Genomic DNA, 21,888 nt, shown 5'->3' on the forward strand with positions numbered 1-21,888 from the left:
GCTCTAAGCTCCGGAATCCGGTTTGTTTCAAGCACCAAAAAATGTTCGGTCTAGAAGCAAGAACGCTTCTACGATACGTTATTTGATACGTCACGCTTACGTCGGATGGGGGCGAGATTAACCTGAGCTAACAGTTAAAGGCGAGTACGGCAAATAAAAGTTGTATCAAGCAATAGCGAAAAGTGACTAGAACGTAGGACTGTGCAATTAATTGTATTTTAATCGCGATTACGATTATGGCTTGCGACGATTATGAAAACAGCATAATTGACAAAATACGATTATTTTGCTGGGTGCGCTTTCGCCCCTCCCTAAAAGCCCACTCGGCCACGTGGGAGTGACATGTGTTGTGAGTGTTCAGCGCGAGCGAAGACGTCAGAACAAGAGCAGCAACTCGTTAAAAAGAAGGGTAAAACTATTTCCACTATTTGCAAGTACTTTGTCATTACGTTTCACATCGCTAAAGACATGTGCCCAGTTAGCACTGTTAGCAACCAGGGCTTCAAGCAACTTGTCAACACGTTGGACAAGCGTGACGCGATGCCGTCTCGGTATTATTTCAGCAGGTCTGCGCTGCCTGCACTATATGACACATGCCGTGGGGAAGTTGAGAGAGATGTGGCTTCAGCTGACTACTTTAACGAGGGGTGCCCAACCAGTCGATCGCGAGATGTGTCTAAAAATAGAACAACAATATTCTGTTTTATCGTTAATGCCCTCTAACATAATCTTCCTGTGCCAGAATAATGCACTTGAACGCATCAAAGCTTTGTGATTGGCCGGCGTCACCCCATGTGTCGGGGCGTGGCTGAGGGTCTTCAGTACAGGTGGCTTGTCACCTGCCTGCGCTCATCTCTGAAACCAGACCATGTCAACAGGCTGGTGTTTCTTGCAAACAATCTTTAAGAGATGACATGAGCAGCCCTACCAGCATTTGCCATGGTGGCCTAAACATTTTTATTTGGTCTTAAATTGTAGTTCAACATTTATTTCCTGTTACTTCTGGACCATGACGGTTGGCCAGCCTTCAACGTTTAACTGAGTGGAATATGTTGAATATGTTTGACCAACATGTTGGCTATATGTTAAGGAGTTTTCAGCAGGTTGTGACAGTGCACTGCATCAGATTTGATTTAATTTATTTTGGTCTAATTTATTTTTTATTTATCATATTAATAATATATGTTTAGTATGGTTTTGGAAGTGCGCTCCAACATATTTGTTGATCTTGTTTATTGGTAAAATATTATTCGTTTTAAAGTTCAATAAATGGACAATGAATAATCGTCAAAATAATCGTGATATCAATTATTGACCCAAATAATCGTGATTATGATTTTTGCCATAATCGCACAGCCCTAATTGTATGTAAGAGGCTCTTTATTAAAGGGCTGTGGTGCCCAGGGGCCCAGGGGCCCAGGACCCAGGAGGTGAAAACTAGAGAATCAAACTGGAAAGGGAATGCCTGCGTTCAACTCAGCCGTCTGTGTACTTTTTGAGTAATACTTAAACTCCCGTCCTGAGTACAATAATTCATGTATTCTGGTATATTTGATGAGGGATAAAATGTTTTTTTGCAAAAGAGTCCAACAGTATCAATTTCATGTAGAACTTATGGTAACAAATCATTTTATCACTCAACAAATATAGCAAAATACATGAATGATTATACTCAAAAAGTACACAGTAAAAGTACTTCATTGTATTTGTGGTAGCAGTCAAACAAGTAGAGTCCAACAGTGTCAGTTGTATTAAGAACTTATGGTAAAACATATTTTTATCGCAAATATAGCACAAAAACATGCAATCTTTTACTCGTGTACTCAGTCAGTGCCGATTCTCGGCGATTACCGTAAAGGCGTGATTAATCGCACACTCAACATGAAGAGCTGCTGATTTGACCAAGCGAACGCGAGAGACGGCTGAGGTGACTGCAGTGCTCCCCTGCACTCCGACAGCGCTGAGCACTACATCCAGATTAAGATGAAACACATTCAATCCATTTGGGAACATACGCATGCACCTATGGGAGGTGTGTGTGTGTGTGTGTGGTGTGTGTGTGTGTGTGTGTGTGTTGTGTGTGTGTGTGTGTGTGTTGTGTGTGTGTGTGTGTGTGTGTGTGTGTGTGTGTGTGTGTGGAGGTGTGTGTGTGCTTAAAATGAAGCAGCCTGCAGTCGCTCTTTAGCTGTCTCATGAAGGTAAACACAGCGAAGGCTGTGTGTAAAGGCACAGCTCCACTTCCTACTTAGCGAACCTGTAACTTTCTCGTGATGAGCAAAACCATGTCACTTGGCCCGGGTGGTTTCCACAGAACGGACTAAACATGTTTAACGACCATAAACACACTCCATCCGGTCTATCCGCCAAAACAAACTTAAGTTTGTGTCAATCAATTGCACGTCACTTCTGGTATGATGGGCATTCCCTTTCCGGTTTGATTCTCTAGTTTGTTAAAGTGTTTCGGCACTTGTAAATTTGTCTCAGTGTTGGCAAAAGAGTTTCGCTAATGTCATTTTGTTTTATAACATGTACATTTGTTTTATAACATGTACATTTGTTTTATAACATGTACATTTGTTTTATAAAATGTAAATTTGTTTTATAAAATGTAAATTTGTTTTATAAAATGTAAATGTGTCTCAAGCTTTGTTAAAGTGTTTCACACTTTGTAATTGTCGATTGCACTTCTCAGCCACCGTAGGAACCGGCGACCCGGCGGCTCACCACAGTCCAAGCCCCTACTGACTGAGCCACTGCTATGTTCTTTTCATGTTATAATAGTTTAAAACAAATTGTGATAATAGTTTTCTTTTTTTTACAATTTATCTTCTTTAACTGTGTTTATGTGTGCATCATACACACCAAGGCAAATTCCTCGTATGTGTAAACCTACGCCTGATTCTTATTCTGTAAATGTAGTACATTTATCTACCAAAATGTCGGCTTTTAAAATAAATAAACCCCTTTATTAGAAACGTTATTTCCAGTAGGCTACAACGCTGGCCTGGTCCCCTTCCCTACAGGACATAATATGTCTCTCTGGACAGGGCTCTGACAGGAGCAGCTTCTCCGGTCAGTTCTCCATCAATGACTGCTTCGGAACATCTCGACCAAACTTGTTTTTCAATTGAGAGAACTGTGAAGCTGTCGCTGTTTACGGTCAGTACACGCAAAGTTGTATACCGGAACAGAGACAATAAGTTAATGATAATGACGTACAATTCGATTTATTTGACGAAGCTAAAATAGATCTACATGAATGGTCTCGACTGTTGCTCTGAAGTGAAATTAGCGGCAGAGTTAGCTCTGCACTTAGCCGCTCTGCTTCACTTCAGCACAACACTCAGTCGTGCTTTTTTCTTAACTTTCTGCAGAAATTCATGGTATAATGTAATCACAGAGGGTTAATCAGATTATCTTTCTACCATTTTGCTGGCGACGTTTCCTGCAACGTTCTTCTTCCTGTAGAAATATCCGGCAGAACAGAAGCTTCTGAAGGTCTCTGCTGCCCCCTACTGGGGGACCTGCAAAACACATGTTCTGAAGAAATGATGCTACTGCATCGTCATGAACAGTGCACAAGTATATATTTAAAATATTGTATTGATGTATTACTTAATTTGACCTATAACAAACACTAACCCTCTCATAGTCGATTTTGGTTTCGCATCTCAATAACTGTCCTGTCATTTCAGACCCTGCCTTCCTCCCAGCTCTTGTAATCAGCTCATTCCCTCACATTTCCTCATGAGCCCCACAATATAGTATATCCCACCTCCCTCTCACTTGTCCTCTGCCAGATTGTCTTGTGTTTTGCCAAGCTTGCCAGTGTTTCAGGTTGATTCGCAGCATCTGTTCTGCCCGGTTTGGACGTTGCATGTCTGATTTTGGACGTTGATTTTCCTGCCCGCCCCCATTATTAGATTTATTTCCTGACTGCTGGATTTCCTGGTTTTGACCCTGCCTGTTGCTGCCTTGATTAAACTGAACTTTTGGAACATTGTATCTGAGTTGTGATCTTCAAATCCGTACCTAACGTAACATAACCATCATCACATCACCATAGCCATTTTCTAATATTTTGTATTTAAATTACATGCAATTTGACCATGTAGCAGTTAGAAATATCTTAAGGTTAATTTACTAGTTTTTTTCAGAACTGCACCTCCCTCTGTAGCTTAGCAAGGGTGGACTGAAGAAGAGTGCCAATGATGTGACAGACTAGTTAGTGGGCCTTTTTTTTGTCAAGACACAATTTTACTGTATGTTACACATAATAAAATAGTAATGATAGTCAATTCAGATTAAAGAATGAGGACACAGTGTGAAAGGGTTTAAATACATTTTAGCACATTTAAAAAAAAACTGAAATCTCTTAGTACACTCAGAATTCATTTAAAATGTGTTTGAGTCACTCAAGCTGGTCACTTTTTGATTTCTAATCAATTTGCAATGTGTTCTTAAATCACGTTTTCTCTTAGTCATTATGGGTTATTGGGGATAGAGTAATTTGAAAAATATTTGATCAATTAAAAATAAAAACTGCAAGACAAAGAATGTGCAAATAATGAATGGGTTTGAATATTTTTCCGATGCTGACTATTTGGTATTTGTAGTTGAATTAACCCATTTTCCCATGTTGTTTTATTTGTAATATTGTGAAGATTCAATACTTAGATTGTAGCGGTGTGGGGCATCACTCATGCAGTGTATATGAAAAACAAATCAATCCAAATGAAAACACAATAGTGATGATTCCATTTTATTTGGTATGCATGTTTATGCAAATCATATCGTTAATCCTCTACCCATTGACTAACAACACAGATCTTTTTCACTTTGGTTTGTATTTCAAATCATTTGATACATGGAGATAAAACATTTGTATTTCTGAGTTACAAATGGAAAAAAAGACCTTTCATTCACAGTTTGATGTCTGAGCACAACATATAAAAGGTATCAAACATGGAGACAGACACTTTTTATTTCATATATGCAATGCTAAACATTTATATTTATAAAGGTTTATTTGATATAAGTCTACTAATTTGATAAGTATAGGTCCACATTTTCAAAGCTAAACTTAATTTGAAAAGATCATTTGTATAAGCTTTTCAGCAAAGATTCGAACCTAATCTAATAAAGAGTAAAATAGCTCTAAATGCATTATAACCCAAACCAGTTCACCAATGAATGCATTTCATAAGTTTGCAGGTTACACATGGGCAATGACAAAGGAACCATTTCTAGAACAAATCACCAGCACAACAGTTCCCTTTATCCTGTGTATGCCTCCCCACCCCTCCCTGTAAATAAAGACTGTTTACCCTCAGTCCCACCTCACCATCAAATATGAACCTTTACATATAGTTCTGGACATAATCTGCAGAGCAGCCCGCTGGACTGAAGAGAAAAGGAAATAGAATAGATGGATACATGTGTAACCATGGTTCATTAAAGGTCCCATGTCACGGCCATTTCTACTGATCATAGTTCCATTGTTGAGGTCTACTAGAATAGATTTACATTGTTCAATGTTCCAAACTCACATTGGTTTCTCAAACAGTATCTCTGTGTATTCACCAGCTATTCACTCTGTCCTAAACGGCTTGTTGGAGCTCAGTGAGCTGGCTTACTGGTGTGGTTTCCGGGTCGGCGATACAGCGAGACAGCGCGAAACTCATCCTGAGCACACAAACACTCACAGCCGAAGTAAAAACAATAAGTGTGGCTTGATATTGAGAAAGAAAAAGGTTTATAACGCTGTGAGAATGGGTCTGCTGCGGAGAGCATTTCTCCGCCATCCCAACTCGTCTATTACTAGCGTTCAGGGAGCTCTATGCAAGTCAATGGGACTCCCTGTTAGTTGAACATTTACGCTAAAGGTCCTGGTGTGTGAGAAACAAATGGAAAAAGAGAAATGTCCAACGAGGCGTTCTGGGGCAGCAGACAGGTCTTCTCTGTGTTAGAGCTTTACTCGCTACAGGGTGCACTTTGAGGGTCTGTGACTCTGCAGACCGTTTACATGCAGAAAGACCTTCATAACACAAGGGGACGGGTAGTACCCGGAAAAGCATGACATGGGACCTTTAAGTGAAACACCACACAGCCTTTTCAGTGTGTTCAGGTGGGGGACTAGAAAACTGCATTCATAACCATCAAATGATACATACAAGAGGGGAATAAAAAGAAAAGCATGTGTTTAAAGAAACAGAAATGAAAGTAGGCCACTAGTTGACTTCTTCCTGGCACTAAACTGTATCGATATCCATCATTTCCATGTTATAATGTGACAGCTGTGATAAATCCCCCCATGGGACACCCCAGTATGCCCTATGTTACACTTGGTCCTAGTGTTTATGCAGTTATTACAGGGATTGATAGACCAGAGCCAAGGTCAAAAGGTCAGTCAAACATGCATGTCCAGCATGCAAACAGTGGCACACACACAGACATGACCATACACACACTGCACATACAGAAACACACACACAAGTCCTGCTGGTGAGCATCTACTGTACTGTGTCAGAGTTCAACAGGGCTTAGTGCTGCTGCAGCTGTGGGACTGAACTCAGACCCCCCCCCCCCCCCCCCTAGTGTTAACTCCACACAGGGACAGAGTTCACAAGCTGTTCCTCTCAGAAACAGAACTACAGTGGCAAGAACAAGTGAATAACCTGCATTTACATACACATGTGTTCTAAAATATGGTTTTAGCTCATAGCACACAAATGCTTGTTTTGTTCTTGTCCATATTAATAAATAATTCAAACATTCACAGAGTAGGTTGGAAAAAGTGAAAAGCCCTTGACTTTAACAAAAGCTAATTCAGTCAGGAGTTAGTACCTCATTTTAATCAGAAGTGTCGTTCAAGCTATTTCCACTTATAATAATGACTTTTAAACATGAAACATGTTCAGTTTGCTAACGCAAGAAGCATCTGCTGATGTGAGCCTGCCCCACAAGAAGCATCTGCTGATGTGAGCCTGCCCCACAAGAAGCATCTGCTGATGTGAGCCTGCCCCACAAGAAGCATCTGCTGATGTGAGCCTGCCCCACAAGATGCATCTGCTGATGTGAGCCTGCCCCACAAGAAGCATCTGCTGATGTGAGCCTGCCCCACAAGAAGCATATGCTGATGTGAGCCTGCCCCACAAGAAGCATCTGCTGATGTGAGCCTGCCCCACAAGAAGCATCTGCTGATGTGAGCCCTGCCCCACAAGAAGCATCTGCTGATGTGAGCCTGCCCCACAAGAAGCATCTGCTGATGTGAGCCCTGCCCCACAAGAAGCATCTGCTGATGTGAGCCTGCCCCACAAGAAGCATCTGCTGATGTGAGCCTGCCCCACAAGAAGCATATGCTGATGTGAGCCTGCCCCACAAGAAGCATCTGCTGATGTGAGCCTGCCCCACAAGAAGATCTCAGAAGACCTACGATCCAGCAGCAAACTGAACATAGAAGAAAGAAGCATGTCGTGGGGAAGAGTCAGACATGTGATTTAGGATTTGGTTGAGACCAAACTAGAAAGAGTGTGTCTGGTCATAAACATTCCTCATGAATGTTCTCTTTCCAATAGTTTGCTAACACAGCAGCCATAACAGCTGCATGATGTGATATATCAGTGACGTTAACGGCTTCTTCTGCTGCTTGAACCAAACAATGCAGTTCTAATGAACTTTATTCGCAGCCTGTCTTCATCGTGTCCTGATCTACTCATAGTCTGCATTCTGAGCTCAGCTTAGTGGGAGCACTTAGGGAGTAGCCTGGGTTTGACGTGGATAGGAGTGAATCTAGCCAAAGGTTAACAGCCCAAGAGGAAGCAAGTACATCACCACAACATCCATCGTTCTTCTTTAGTTTACAAGAGCATTCAGATTCAAAGTACTTAGTAAGTGCAGAGGAAGGACGGTTACATATGGCCAGCCATATGAATACACGCTCTGTGCTGCCTCATGAGAGCAGCCTCTGTGAGATACACAATATACACATTTCCCCAACAACAGAAGCATTCAAATACAAATAAAAGAAATAAAAACAGAACATGACATTTAAGACAACCATGCATTTCCCAATTCCTTTGAGTGGTTTCTAACAATCCTCCTCAGAGAGTACACCTGTGCAAAATAGTATCTTAAGTACATATATAGAGTGATCAAGTTTAAACAATATAATAAAAGAGTATAAGCTAATGTTCCAGTTCCAGCCTTTCATGGCTCTGGTGCTGCGTTCAGGAGGTGCTCATCGACGCGTCAAGCAGGAGAAACATCTGGAAGCTGCTTTCACTGCATCTGGCCTTTAAAAGTCTTATTCCTCTACGTAGCAATTAGAAAGGTTTGGCCTAAGTCATTCTTGATTCTTACTCATCGTTGATTGCACTTATTGTAGGTTGCTTTGGCTAAAAGAATCTGCGTAAATAAAATGCAAAAAACAAATAACAGGATGGAATCATATCTGACTTGTGTGGTCATCAGAGGTGAATGCATCGCCTGGACCGCAGAACAGGCGTTTGTATAAGTTAGCGAGGCCCTCCTGAACGCAGCATTACTTCAGTGTAGCACTATAGTTCCCAGGGTGCAGGGTTCAGGGTATTGTTCAAGTGACTCTTGCACGAGCCCTGGTCAAAGCGTCACTGGGTGTGTTTCAGGCTGGTCCCTTGATCAGTGAAACATCACCAACACATCTCTAGCAAAAGTGTAAAAGAAATTAATTGTGCAACTGTAGTTGTAACAATGCTAACTGTATAACTTTAAATCATTTTATGTTTTTTTTGCGTTTACATGTATCACGTGTCTTTTCATTGGAAAGTGCAGCTAAAGCTAATAATATTAGCCATGGGGAGGACGGATATAAAAGCTCAGACCCCTCCCTGTTTTTATTTAAGAAATGAGTGTATCTGTTTTGTTTGCCGTCATCATTAACAATAACAGGCACGAAAGCTAAATCCTTTTATAGTCCTTTTTTCTGGCAGACATTACTACATGTGAACACACCACTAATACAAATGAACGTGTTCTATTCAAGGCCTGATAGTGTTCCAGATCCCAGACTAACATAGTAATGAAACCAGTATGATGTCCAAATTGTTTGTGGATCTTTGCCTGGATGTGTCATTCATCTTGAATTTTACATTAGACGCGAGCTCACTGCCCCAAACATGCATTGCAGCTCATCAGACTGTCCAATGACTGCGAGGGAGAAATATGAACCATTAGATAAAAAATGATCAGTGATGGTCGGGGGGGTTAAGGAAGAGTTAAGAGGAGAGGTCCAGGAGCTCACATGTGTGCTGTGCTGTAGAACAAGTATTTAGCTTTAACTTCAATTTCCTTAAAGAAATACTGGAAAATATTAAATTGAGCTGATTTTTTCAAATCGTTCTGCAGGGACTGCAAAGGAGTGATCAATGAACCTGTAGCCGGTGACAGGTTTGACACGCACCCAATGTAGAGCACATTATTGCATTACTGTAAATCCTAAAAGAGAATGCAGTGCTTAGATTACTGCTATATTTACTACAGACTCGTATGTCTCATTGATAAGTTCAGTTTGATTCTAGCTCATCTGCTGCAACAGAACTCCACCTGGACGTTCCATGACAGAAGCTTGGCAATAAAGAGGAGGAAGGTTTCCTGTGTTTTAAAGTCAAACAGATACATAGAGGACACGTTCATTCTGCAGCAAACAACTAGAACCGTAACTCAACATGGCAACAGGGAGCACATCTGAATATTTTAAAATGTACTTATAAAATAATTTAATATAGTAAAAAATACCTTTTTTCCTTCATTTGAGAAAATACAGTAATCCTGTCTCCCACACTGAAAAAACGTTGACTTAATTCAATGTATGATGTCAACACATTTCACATAACTGTATTAGGTTGATCGAAAGCAATAATATTACATTTAAATAGGTTCAACTTAATACATTTGGATAAAGTCAACGTTTCAGTGTACCTCCTGATTAATTAATAAAGGTTCCTCATTTATATTGTCGACTTCTTTCAAGTCGTGTGCCCTAAGAACAGTATGCAGCCTTGCACATACAGTCACAGACAATCTGATGTCACACAATCCTCCCAGCTGGTGAGCTGCAGAGGTGATACCTCTCAGTGAGTCTCGATGACCACCGGCTCAAAGATACCAGGTGTTCCTCTGGGAAAACACAGAAACATGCTCGGTCAGACAAAAGAAAGTAGATTGTTAAAAGATACGGTAGATAAAAAGTGCATACCTGTTGGAGAGCTGTGTCCCGCTGAGGGCGGTGGTTCCATCTTTACTGACAAACAGTCTCAAGTTGCTGTCTGAAGGAAAACAAGGAATCCAGGAGAGGCGTTTACATTAGGATACACACATGCTGAACTCCATCCCATAAACTGTCCTACCTTCATTGTTGCTGCTGTCAGAAAAGTTCTGGCTCTGGACGATCTTCTCCACGATGTCGCCTGCATCGATGCGGGTGTCGTCCACACAGCTGGGCTGCCTCTCCACCAGGTCCTTCTTCCTCCTGACGACAGGAAGATAACGTGTCTGAAATACACTCAAAGTCAGGAAGCATTAACGTCCTGCTTTCTGCCACCATTGATCCTTTAGAGGGGGGGTTGAGTGGTCCTGTTCTAATCCTTTTCCTTTTCCCATGAGCAGACCAGAGTAAACACTGAATGTATCGACTGACAGGTGCTGTGTGTTTCAGAGCTGATAGAGCTCCTCTGTCGACAGCTATACCATTTCAAATTCACCCACTACCCAAGTCTGCTGCAAAAAGTAAACCGTTGACTTTAATTAAAAGTATTAAGTCACATTTCACATTAAGTTAGTTGAAAGCAATAATATTAAGTTGAACCTGTTGAAACCTAATATTGCAGCTTTCCACTAAGATAATACAGTTATGTGACATTTGTTGACATAAAAAACTCGATTAAAGCCAACGGTTCAGGGTTTTCAGTGTCAGTGCAAAGTGTTCACAGTTCAGAGTACGACATGGTAGTGTATCTGAATTGAGACACAGACTACACTTTAAAGTTGTACTTTTAATAGCTATATTCTCAGTAACATGATAATCGGAAGTAGTTGTAACACCGCACTTTGCATAGAGATCAATGCTGTTAGCAGGGCCAATGTTTTAACATCATATTGTTTCAGGGCTTCATGAAGACATGCAGCGTTAGCTCCCGTTCCAGCTGCTCCTCACCACTGGTCTCCTGAGCCTTTCAAACAAGCTGCTGAACTAAACTTCTAGAGCATGTTTCATCACAGGGTGTTGTGTTGTTGTCACGGTGGGCTTGTGGTTGAAAATGAATAAAGGAATGTGAACAGAGAGCGGTGACCTTGCACAGTGATGTTGCCCCTTCTCTATATGTAGTGTTGGCATGCCAACATGTGCTGTTAAGCCCTAAGAAAACTGCAGCTTCTGAGAGTTGTGTTAGTTCTGAAATGATCTAGTGCCACCCTCTGTGGCTCTGGAGGAAATCAGATGATGTGCCCTCTGGAGAACACAGATGTCTGGAACAAACCAAACAGCAGAATGCCTCGCTACTTGATCAATGCATTTTGTAACTTTAGGAGGAATGTGTTGTTTGATTAATGGACTTTATAACTGATAAATCCAGGAAGCAAATGCTACGAAAAGGAAATGTGTGTTCTAATAAAGTGTGTAAGTATTTACTGTCAGGTATAGGTAGTGTCATTTTATTTGTATAGTTGCTCTTTGACAACAGCACATGAGGAGGGAGGGATGAGGCTTGTTGTTGTGCTGGTTGGCATTCAGTGTGAGCAACACACACTCCTCACACACTCCACACACACTCCACACACACTCCTCACACACTCCTCTCACTCCACACACACTCCTCTCACTCCACACACACTCCTCTCACTCCACACACACTCCTCTCACATCATGAGCGCCTAAAGAATGTCTGGCTTGCAGGTTTACACATGCCTGAGATTCAGACTTCTGTCAGAGTGATGCTGTCCAGACTCGCCTCGGTGTTGTGCTACAGGTGTGTATCTACCTGGAGGATCTGTTGGACATGAGGGCTGCTGCAGAGGGGGGGGGGGGGGCCTCTCTGGTTTGGTGGGAGATGCATGTTGCTGAGGCTCGGTGGAGGTTGAGGGGGGCGTTCTGGGCTAACCCAGTGGAAACACTACTGCTGGAGGAGGCGTTCCTCTGGTGACTGAGGTCAGTCAGGCTGGAGCAGCGAGAGTGAGCCGTGCTGTAGCCTGGAGGAGAGGAGAGAGGAGAGGAGAGGAGGAGAGGAGAGGAGGAGAGGAGATGATTTGTTTGTGGAAGTGTGCTGTAGACTCCAGACAAACAGCTCATGATCTTAGTCTTGATCTTGTCGTTTCACATAAAGCCTGAGTGTCTCTAAAGACTGAAACATCTGAGGAAGTGTTTGGTTCAATGACTGAATGGAAACCTCCTTTTAGTTCAAAGGACAAATGAGTGACAGTCGTGGTGAGCACAGAAGGAATGCTGCACCGAAAAACTTTCGTTGACGTATTATGTAATCAATTACATATAACTGTATTAGGTTAGTTGAAAGCAATAATATTACATTTAAATAAAATGTATTAGGTTCAACTTAATATTATTGATTTCAACTAACCTGCAGTAATACAGTTATGAGAAATCTGTTGACATAAAACATTAAATTAAAGTCAATGTTTCACTTTTTTCAGTGCAATCAGGTGGGAAACTAATGTAATATGCATTCATTATTAACAGTGCACATGGTGGAATGTGGTATTAGAACGTGCCAGATGCCCCCCCCCCCTGACCTGAGATCTTGCTGTGCTGGCTGGCTTGGCTGGAGCTGCGGATATGACCAGTGTGGAAGACCTCCTCTGACACACACTCCCCCTCCTCAGGAAGCCCTGCAGAACACACACCGTAAACACACACACACACATCTGACTGAAGAACATGGATCAGAAACATGATCCGGTCCGTTCTGAAGCCGTTAGCCGTGTCTCTCTGTCACTTTCAAACATTTAGGTTTTTCACATCAGAACTTGCTAACTGGCATTTTTTTGTTTTATTTTGTAAAATGTTGTCTGAATACCTGTTAAAAAATTGGTTCGACAAAATTGGAAAACATACTTACTCTTTAATCATTTTGGGATGTAATTTAAATATTTGTATGTTATCTTGATCTACTTATATTACCATTAAAACGCTATGGACACAGGGAACCATGCTGAGCAGTTACCTGAGCTACGTACTGATGACTGTCTTGGTTTGAAGGTGCGCGCCACCCCGCTGACGCCCCCCAGAGGCTGCCCTGTGGGGTCAGTGCTCTCCCCCTTACAGTCCAGCTGCAGGGTTGGGTCCTCGTCTCCAATGGAGACAGATTTGGTCGTGTTGGGAGGCCTAGTGATGTCAAAAACTAAAATAAAGTCACCACAGTCACAGTCTCATGTGTGGGTCAGAGGGGAACAGGGACAGTTGCATATTGGAATTGTCAAAAAACTGAAATGTAGATATTGAAGTTGTATAACAAGTTGTATTGTATAATATTGAAACACTAAGTCTTAGGTTGGTGTAATCTTGCAATAAAATGGTACTCCTTTGCTGAGTCATTGTTAAGTAGAATATGAACACACATGATACTCATATTTTAAGATTCAGTGTGACTGTTAATATCATATATCTTACAGTATGTGCTGTATGTTCATCAAGACTGAATGTTCATACATTGGTTTAATGTGCATCAATGCATACACAGCAAACTGGAACTACGAATAGGTCCTTTGGCTTACTCTGGCTCATCTACACTATCGGTCTAATTTACCAAAATGTAACAAGTATAGGTTGAAGCTATAGCTTGTTTGTGTGTTTTCTGATAGGGTGTGCACAGAGTCAGAATCCCTGACCAAGAGGAACTCACATTTTAAAGCAGGGATCCCCAGACAGGAGAGTCATTCCAATTGTTACCTATAAATGAAGACGTGTTACTAAACCACAGGGATGAGTGTGTGTGTGTGTGTGTGTGTGTGTGTGTGTGTGTGTGTGTGTGTGTGTGTGTGTGTGTGTGTGTGTGTGTGTGTGTGTGTGTGTGTGTGTGTGTGTGTGTGTGTGTGTGTGTGTGTGTGTGTGTGTGTGTGTGTGTGTGTGTGTGTGTGTTTTGTCCCTGCCTTGAGGATAGAGTTGTCCTGCCGGGTGTTTTTGGTGTCATAACCCTCCAGGATGCAACAGCGAACTGTGGAGCCTGAACCAGCAAACTCAGCTATGTTGAGATCAGCAAAACCTAGCTGCAGACAGACAGACAGACAGACAGACAGACAGACAGGCAGGCAGACAGGCAGACAGACAGACAGACAGGCAGACAGACAGACAGACAGACAGACAGACAGACAGACAGACAGACAGACAGGCAGACAGACAGACAGGAGGAGAGAAATGAGAACATAATTGATGTAATGTGTTAAAAACATTGAAAGTTAAATATGAAGTGTCTTCAAGTGTGGCTCATTTCTTCTCAAAGGACATGAATGCAGTGAAAGAGAGCGAGGATCTTCTTGTGGAAGTCAATAACCTCCTTTAACCTCGTGTTTCATGATCTTCGCTCAGTCAGCACTGCTTCTCACTTGAGGGCTCACAGTGTTTGGTGGTGTGTGTCTGTCATTGTCCATCATATTAACATGTTTATTCAGATGTGTTCCATATGTGCTCCCAGTGAATCTATGCTTCTTTTTTTAATAGAAGTTATTGCTCAAAATGTGAAGATGTACTTCATCAAGTGCTTCGATGGGTTCAGAACAAAAATGATCACGACTAGTATTTCATAACAAGATTGTTTTGACACAGAAGAAGATGATATCTGGTTGGATTATACATCCAAAACGTTGGTCCAGTGAGAGTCGTGAAAACTACTGCACAGCAGGGCTTAGATTTCTACGGAGCCCCTAAAGCAGTGGTTCTCAAACTTTTTCTGTCTTTGGAGGGAAAAAAAGTGACAAATAGTCACGTAATGGGCCAAGTTAACATGTATTGAAATATTGAAGTTCAAAGCATCAATCTGGTGCACTTTGAGAGCAACGTGAAGAGATCTATGGATACATCTCTCAACACCCATATGAAACAGAACTGTAAACAGATTTACTTTTTCTTTATGGATATTTTACAAATCACTCCCCTTTTAAACTTTATTCTTTTGTTACTGTCATATAGTACTTCAAACCTGTTTTTCATTTATTCTCTCATTTTTTTATAACTATAATGATCATATAAACGGGAGCCTCGGAAATAATTGTTTACATTAATCGTGACCAAAACGTTTGAGACCCACTGAGATAACTTAGACTAAAGTGAACTATCTAGACACTGAGAGAGTCCTTTAGTTCACTGACGGCCCGTCCACACAGCGGCGTGCGTTGACGCTTCCCCATTCACTTTGAATGGGGTGACGTCACTTTTAGCCGAAATGCATCGTGGGAAGCGACGTGGAGCGTAGCTGGCGTGTCTCGCAGCAAAAGTTGAGCAATGTTCAACTTTCGACGAGGCGAGGCGTCAGCCAATCGAATCATATGCCAGTACAAGCTCTAGCCAATCAAACCGCTGCTTGTGTGTCAGGGGCGGGAGATTCATGTGATTGGTTGTTGGTCGAGTGTCAGACACGCCCGCCGGCAAGCGTCAACGCACGCCGCTGTGGTGGACGGGCCGTGAGCCTCTCAGTTTGACAGGAGAGGACTCCCTCCACCTTGTTGTTGAAAAAATCTCCTTATATCCGTTAGCGTAGCTCGCTAGCACCAGAAGCTAACAACAACGATCTCCGGCACCGGTCTCTCTCTCTCTCGCTTGCGCACGCACACAAAATGGCTCGTTCCACACCGAACCGAGCTTGAATAAAATACAAGACCTAGACGTAATTTTACTATACTGTATCATATTATTTTCGATTCAATAATTTTTCAAATTTTTCAAATTCTGATTTTTCCTCCTGTCATGCCTCTGCACCCCCCACTTTGAGAAACACTGCCCTAAAGGGACCTGGAAAAAAAGAGAGAGAGAAAATAAAAAGTCGGGATAACGTGTTAGTATTGTGTATAGTTTTGATTGTCCGGCAGTGGCTCAATCAGTAGGGGCTTGGACTGTGAGTCGTAGGGTCGCCAGTTCAAGTCCCTGACCAGACCTAAGATATGTAGTGTGGACTTCTACTTGGAGAGGTCCCAGTTCACCTCCTGCCCTGCCGTGGTGCCCTTGAGCAAGGAATCGGACTTATATATTTACTTGCGGACACACACACACATATATTCATATACATATATACAATTTCTGGACATGGCCTTACGCTTCGGAGGCTCAGGGTTTTACACCTACCACGTCCACTTCACTAGCCAAGCCGCCGGCCGCATCAATTAGTTCAACCAGGGAACATACTGGGGCGCTCTGGACTCCGAGCTTTACTGCCGCATCTTCACAGCACGCGCATCCCTCTCTTGCCAATTATGTGGAGCCCCCTCCCACCCGGCCTCAGCATGCTCAGTCAGCGCTCCACCACCTCAAACACCTCACTCACTTTCCTCTCCATCACGCAACGCCTCAGACTTTAACCGTCTATCACCCGCAGGGAGGCAGGATGGCGTGTAATAACTTCAATGAGCTAGGCTGCTTTCTCGCCTAATTCACATCTGCTCTTTCCGCGGCGTCGCTCATACCAGGAGCACCTGCCCCCACAACCCAACCTAACATTTATGGCATAAACGTATTTTCCCTTTAGAGTGTAACGGAGGCCCGGTTCTGGGTAAACCGCTCGCATCATTCTAACTCCTCAATGGTAATGTTTAGTTGGATTTAGAAGTGAAGATGTAGTCATTCGTTCATTTTCAAGCCCTTCAAACACTTTCAGAACATCCCACACATTTTGGGGGCATTCTCAGAACATTATTAGAGCCATTTCTCCCGCATTGGCGCAGCGTCCACAGCAGCTAGACCGGGCATCTCTTATCCAACCATCTAGGCCCTCGGCCGCTCGACATCCCAAGCGTACCACGCTTACATCCGCGACAATCTAAACGACGTCAGACATGCACACGCTCAAGTCAGCTGCTTTTAATCCGACTCTTTTGGGGGCCCGTAATCAGCCCACGCAGATCATGCCGGAGACGGAACTCCCACTCTGAGTCTCCCACTGCACGGACCACAGCTCGTCCTCCCAGATCACCCCTTCACCCCCCTCATATCATTCACATGTTACTTCAATAAACTTACAAATATCACACTGTTGTGGCGTAGTTCCTGCTAGTGAACCCGTTATCCCGACTTTTTTGTTTTTGAGAAAGTTACCGGTGCGCCAAGTAGAAGTGGACAACATTTCATTGCAGACTGTTGTGTTTATGTGGGGAAATGACAGTGCATACATTATTTGAGATATATTTCGAACTCAGACTTAATTTTATGGATATTTCCACAAGAAGATCCTCGCTCTCTTTCACTGCATTCATGTCCTTTGAGAAGAAATGAGCCACACTTGAATACACTTCATATTTAACTTTCAATGTTTTTAACACATTACACCAATTATGTTCTCATTTCTGTCTGTCTGTCTGTCTGCCTGCCTGCCTGCCTGTCTGCCTGCCTGTCTGTCTGTCTGTCTGTCTGCCTGCCTGCCTAAACCGCAGAAAGTGCTGTCAAAGCACTGTACGGGTTCAAGAGACGCTATTGCCGGCGTGCTGTTGTCAGAAAACACACCTTGCCTGGTATAATAGCTCCGATTAATGCGTTTCACTGTTGAATGTGAAACACAGCGTTAATACGAAGGCACGCGGCCCCCGTGAGAGTGGCTGCGGTGCGTTCAGGGACCTCCGCAGTATAACGGTGGGTAACCCTAGGTCTAGAGTGATGTGTGTGTGTGTGTGTGTGTGTGTGTGTGTTGTGTGTGTGTGTGTGTGTGTGTGTGTGTGTGTGTGTGTGTGTGTGTGTGTGGTGTGTGTGTGTGTGTGTGTGTGTGTGTGTGTGTGTGTGTGTGTGTGTAGAGGTGTGTGTGGTTAAAACGTAACTCTTTAGCTGTTCAATGAAGGTAAACACAGTGTAGGCGGTGCGTAAACGCTCTATGAGCGCTGGTGCTGCTCTTCTCTGAGTTGCACGTCCCGCTGTCTCCTGGAGTGACCACACACGCCTGGCCAAAATGTCCTTAAAATGAAGTCTGAGTACGAAATATATCTCAAATAATGTATGCACTGTCATTTCCCCACGTAAACATAACAGTCTGCAATGAAACAGTTGTCTCCTGTGCGCTCCACTTCCTCCTTGGCGCACCGGTAACTTTCTCAAAAAAAGAAATAGATACTGAGCACGAGAAACGTTCTGGTGCCCACGAGATACTAACCCGTTATCCCGACTTTTTTTTTTCTCTCTGTTTTTTTTTCTTTTTTCCCCCCATGTCCCTTTAGGGCAGGGGTGGGGAACCTCCGGCCTCCGGGCCGTATACGGCCCGCGAGACAATTTGGTACGGCCCTCGAGGTAATTTATAAACACACGCAAAAAAATAAAAAAATGAAAGAAATCTAGACCGCAAAAAAATTAAACAAGCGAGTGTCTGTTTTTCCTGGCTAAGGTCAGGGTCCTTGAACACAACAGGAGCCTAACGTGTCATCACGTGGTATATGACTCGACTGACAGGGGTGCAGTTCTGACGGAGAGCACCAGAACGCCACTTCAGAAATTGCAGTACCGATAAGTCCATACACATGCCGCAGTTTCTGCGTGTCTGTGTCTTTAGTTGAAAGCCCAGTGGCGATCTGCTCATCTGTCACACTGATCAGACAGTCAATAACTGTGTTGTTATCATTAGCATCTGGTTAGCTAGCTATGCTAACGAATATAAGAAGCTTTGTCTTCAACCAGTGAGGTAAAGGCACATCTTTATATGATCATTATAGTTATAAAAACAATAAGAGAATAAAGTATATAAATACTATAGGTATAAAATACTATATGACAGTTATTAATAAAGAAGAATACAGTTTAAAAGGGGAGTGATTTGTCAAATATCCATAAATGAAAAGAAAATCTGCTTACAGTTGTGTTTGGGTGTTGAGAGATGTGTCCATAGATCTCCTAATGTTGCTCTCAAAGTGCACCAGATTGATGCTTTTAACTTCAACATTTAAAAAAAAATCTTCCCTGGGGAGCACGCCCCCCGGACCCCCCTAGAGGAGGTTAGGTCCCCCCCCCACTTAAATCATGTTCACATGGATAGGAAACTAAATACATTTGCACACATCTTGTGTCCATATCTTTCTGTTTTGGTGGTCACGCCACACCGTGCACGTGCATGCATACGCGAGTCATGGTGAGATATCTGGATTAAGAGGTTGCTTTTTCTTTGCACAGAATGAAATGAATGGGCTGTGATTTTAGTTTTTTTAAGCAGAGGTCAATAACTTGTACGGCCCTCTGAGGATATTGTAAAAATTGAAATGGCCCTTGAGAGTTCCCCACCCCTGCTTTAGGGGCTCCGTAGATTTCCATGACATTAGCACAGAATATTCATGTTCCCAAAGGATAACTCCTGTGTTTTGAATGATTCATTGACCTTTCCTCCTGTCCCATTAAAAAAGTCCAATATCCATTAGTGGTATTTCCAGAGCTGAATCATGCTCCTTAGCAGGCACATGCACACTAAAGCCCCAGCCACACGAGGACGATAACGGTCGTATCTGCTACAGTTCTCTATCAGATAGACGGTTCGGCCACATGAGGCCGACACGGAAACGCAGAAAACGATAACGATAACGGGTCTCTAGGTGGGTAGATCTGCAAACGAAACGCTCTGGGGGGGCAAACGGCTCCGTGTTTACGCCTATACGATCATTTCCTGATAATGTTGAAGCAATAGCCCCGCCCAGGGGCGGACTGGCCATTGGGAATACCGGGAGTTTCCCGGTGGGCCGATGCTGTGTGTAGGCCGGAGGGCCAAAAAAAAAATCTAAATCCTACCGGCCCACATTTGTAAGTGTTCCGGCCACTCCCTTTTTTTTTTGCTTACCTAAATCCTACCTGCCCACATTTGTGGCTGAGCCGTTTTGATAGGCTACCTTTGTTCTCACTTTCACACATCAGGACCGTAGCAGCTGTCACTGCGCAGTGAACGATCAGGAGTGAGTGACTGAGAGACCTAGCTGGCAGTTGCTTACAGATGGATAAACAAGCTCCAAAGCGTAAAGGCGTTTTTGTATAGTTTGTGTATACAGTATTGTAGCGAGCCCTGGGTTCAGAGGGAGGGGCTTGCATAGGGGAGGGGGGGGGGGGGGTTGGCAGGGAAACCGGGGGATGGGGGAGTGGCTGTACGGCTGTAGTAGGATAGAAAAGGGGGAAGTGACGTCTGACTCAGAGGTCGCGCGGCTGTGGAGAAGAAAGTGTTGCCCACATTCTGTTACTGAGTTTAGGCTAGCAGGTTTATTATTTTGGGTGCAGTCACTTTTGCCTCCACTTGCAGTTCAAATAAATCTTGAAAGAAAAAGTAAATCTGTTTACAGTTCTGTTTTATATGGGTGTTGAAGAAGAAGAAGATGAATTGGGAGGGATGAAACCCTCTTTAATGGTCACACATGCAGAGCACACAGCACACACAGTGAAATGTGTTCTCTGCTTTTAACCCATCCTAGTACCAGGAGTCTAGTGCTAGGAGCAGTGGGCAACTATTGTACAGGAGAGTGAGGGGGGAAGGGGGATGTCCGGTGCCTTGCTCAAGGGCACCACGGCAGGGCAGGAGGTGAACTGGGACCTCTCCAAGTAGAAGTCCACACTCCAAATGTAGGTCTGGTCGGGGACTTGAACCAGCGACCCTACGGCTCACAGTCCAAGCCCCTACTGACTGCCATAGATTTAGTCCCTAATTTTGCTCTCAAAGTGCACCAGATTGATGCATTTAACTTCAACATTTTAAAAAAAATCTTCCCGGGGGAGCTTGCCCCCGGACCCCCCTAGAAGAGGTGAGGTTCACCACCTGCCCACACCCCCTGTTAAATTGTCTCACCCACATTGAGGATGCTTCGTACGTCGCCCATGTTTTATTCCATGTGTCAAGTCAGGCAAATTGGGTCAAAATGTTATTGCATCAATGATCTGTTAACATTAAAATCACTAAATATATGCTGTAACTATTTTGCTCTAGGCAACTCAAGGGCTCAGGTAATGTGATTACTATATGAATAATGGTCCAAAATAACATCAAATGCATAGGGTTTTTCGTTAAGTAACGTACTTTCGTTGCCGGCCGGCCAATACATGCCGCGCATTAAGTGGGCCTGTTGCGTGTGGACGGAAGACTTTTTTTAATAACGATTGCGGTCCGTTTGCGTTATCGTCCTCGTGTGGCTGCAGCCATAGACATCAAAGTGGGCTTAGCCTTGAGCCCCTGCCCTTTTTCTTCCTCCAGAGAAAGTGCCCTTTTTTTAATAAATGAATATCTATCTACTGCTGTTTGCGCACAGTTTCCCTTTCCAAAAATATATTGATTGAATAGAAAATGAAAATATCAGGTCAGGAGATTAGACTGTGAAGTTCAGAATGCTCTCTCTACCCTCCCTCCCTCCACGTCTCGTGCACAGCGGTGCGGACCTCGGCAGTCACTTCAGACCGACAGGTAGCAGCACCTCCCACCTTACAGTCACTTGACAGACAGGTAGCAGCACCTCCCACCTTACAGTCACTTGACAGACAGGTAGCAGCACCTCCCACCTTACAGTCACTTGACAGACAGGTAGCAGCACCTCCCACCTTACAGTCACTTCAGACAGACAGATAGCAGCACCTCCCACCTTACAGTCACTTCAGACAGACAGGTAGCAGCACTTCCCACCTTACAGTCACTTCAGACAGACAGGTAGCAGCACCTCCCACCTTACAGTCACTTCAGACAGACAGGTAGTAGCACCTCCCAC

The 21,888-nt window shown here is 43.3% G+C and overlaps 1 protein-coding gene across 1 annotated transcript in view; it reads right to left on the reverse strand.

Moving 5' to 3' along the window:
- Positions 1 to 10,038: 10,038 nt before the first annotated feature.
- eeig1b (estrogen-induced osteoclastogenesis regulator 1b) overlaps positions 10,039 to 21,888 on the reverse strand; it is a 40,955-nt gene continuing 29,105 nt past the window's right edge. The window contains exons 4-11 of the mRNA XM_034096526.1: positions 14,137 to 14,253; positions 13,890 to 13,936; positions 13,212 to 13,372; positions 12,781 to 12,876; positions 12,015 to 12,222; positions 10,386 to 10,507; positions 10,235 to 10,304; positions 10,039 to 10,155 (exon numbers count right to left, since the gene is read on the reverse strand). Of these exons, the coding sequence (XP_033952417.1) occupies positions 10,110 to 10,155; positions 10,235 to 10,304; positions 10,386 to 10,507; positions 12,015 to 12,222; positions 12,781 to 12,876; positions 13,212 to 13,372; positions 13,890 to 13,936; positions 14,137 to 14,253 (867 nt within the window). The 3' untranslated portion in view covers positions 10,039 to 10,109. The remainder of the gene's footprint in view (positions 10,156 to 10,234; positions 10,305 to 10,385; positions 10,508 to 12,014; positions 12,223 to 12,780; positions 12,877 to 13,211; positions 13,373 to 13,889; positions 13,937 to 14,136; positions 14,254 to 21,888) is intronic.

Source organism: Pseudochaenichthys georgianus, chromosome 12 (genome assembly GCF_902827115.2).
Source record: "Pseudochaenichthys georgianus chromosome 12, fPseGeo1.2, whole genome shotgun sequence".
In the NCBI taxonomy this organism is placed as follows: Eukaryota; Metazoa; Chordata; class Actinopteri; order Perciformes; family Channichthyidae; genus Pseudochaenichthys; species Pseudochaenichthys georgianus.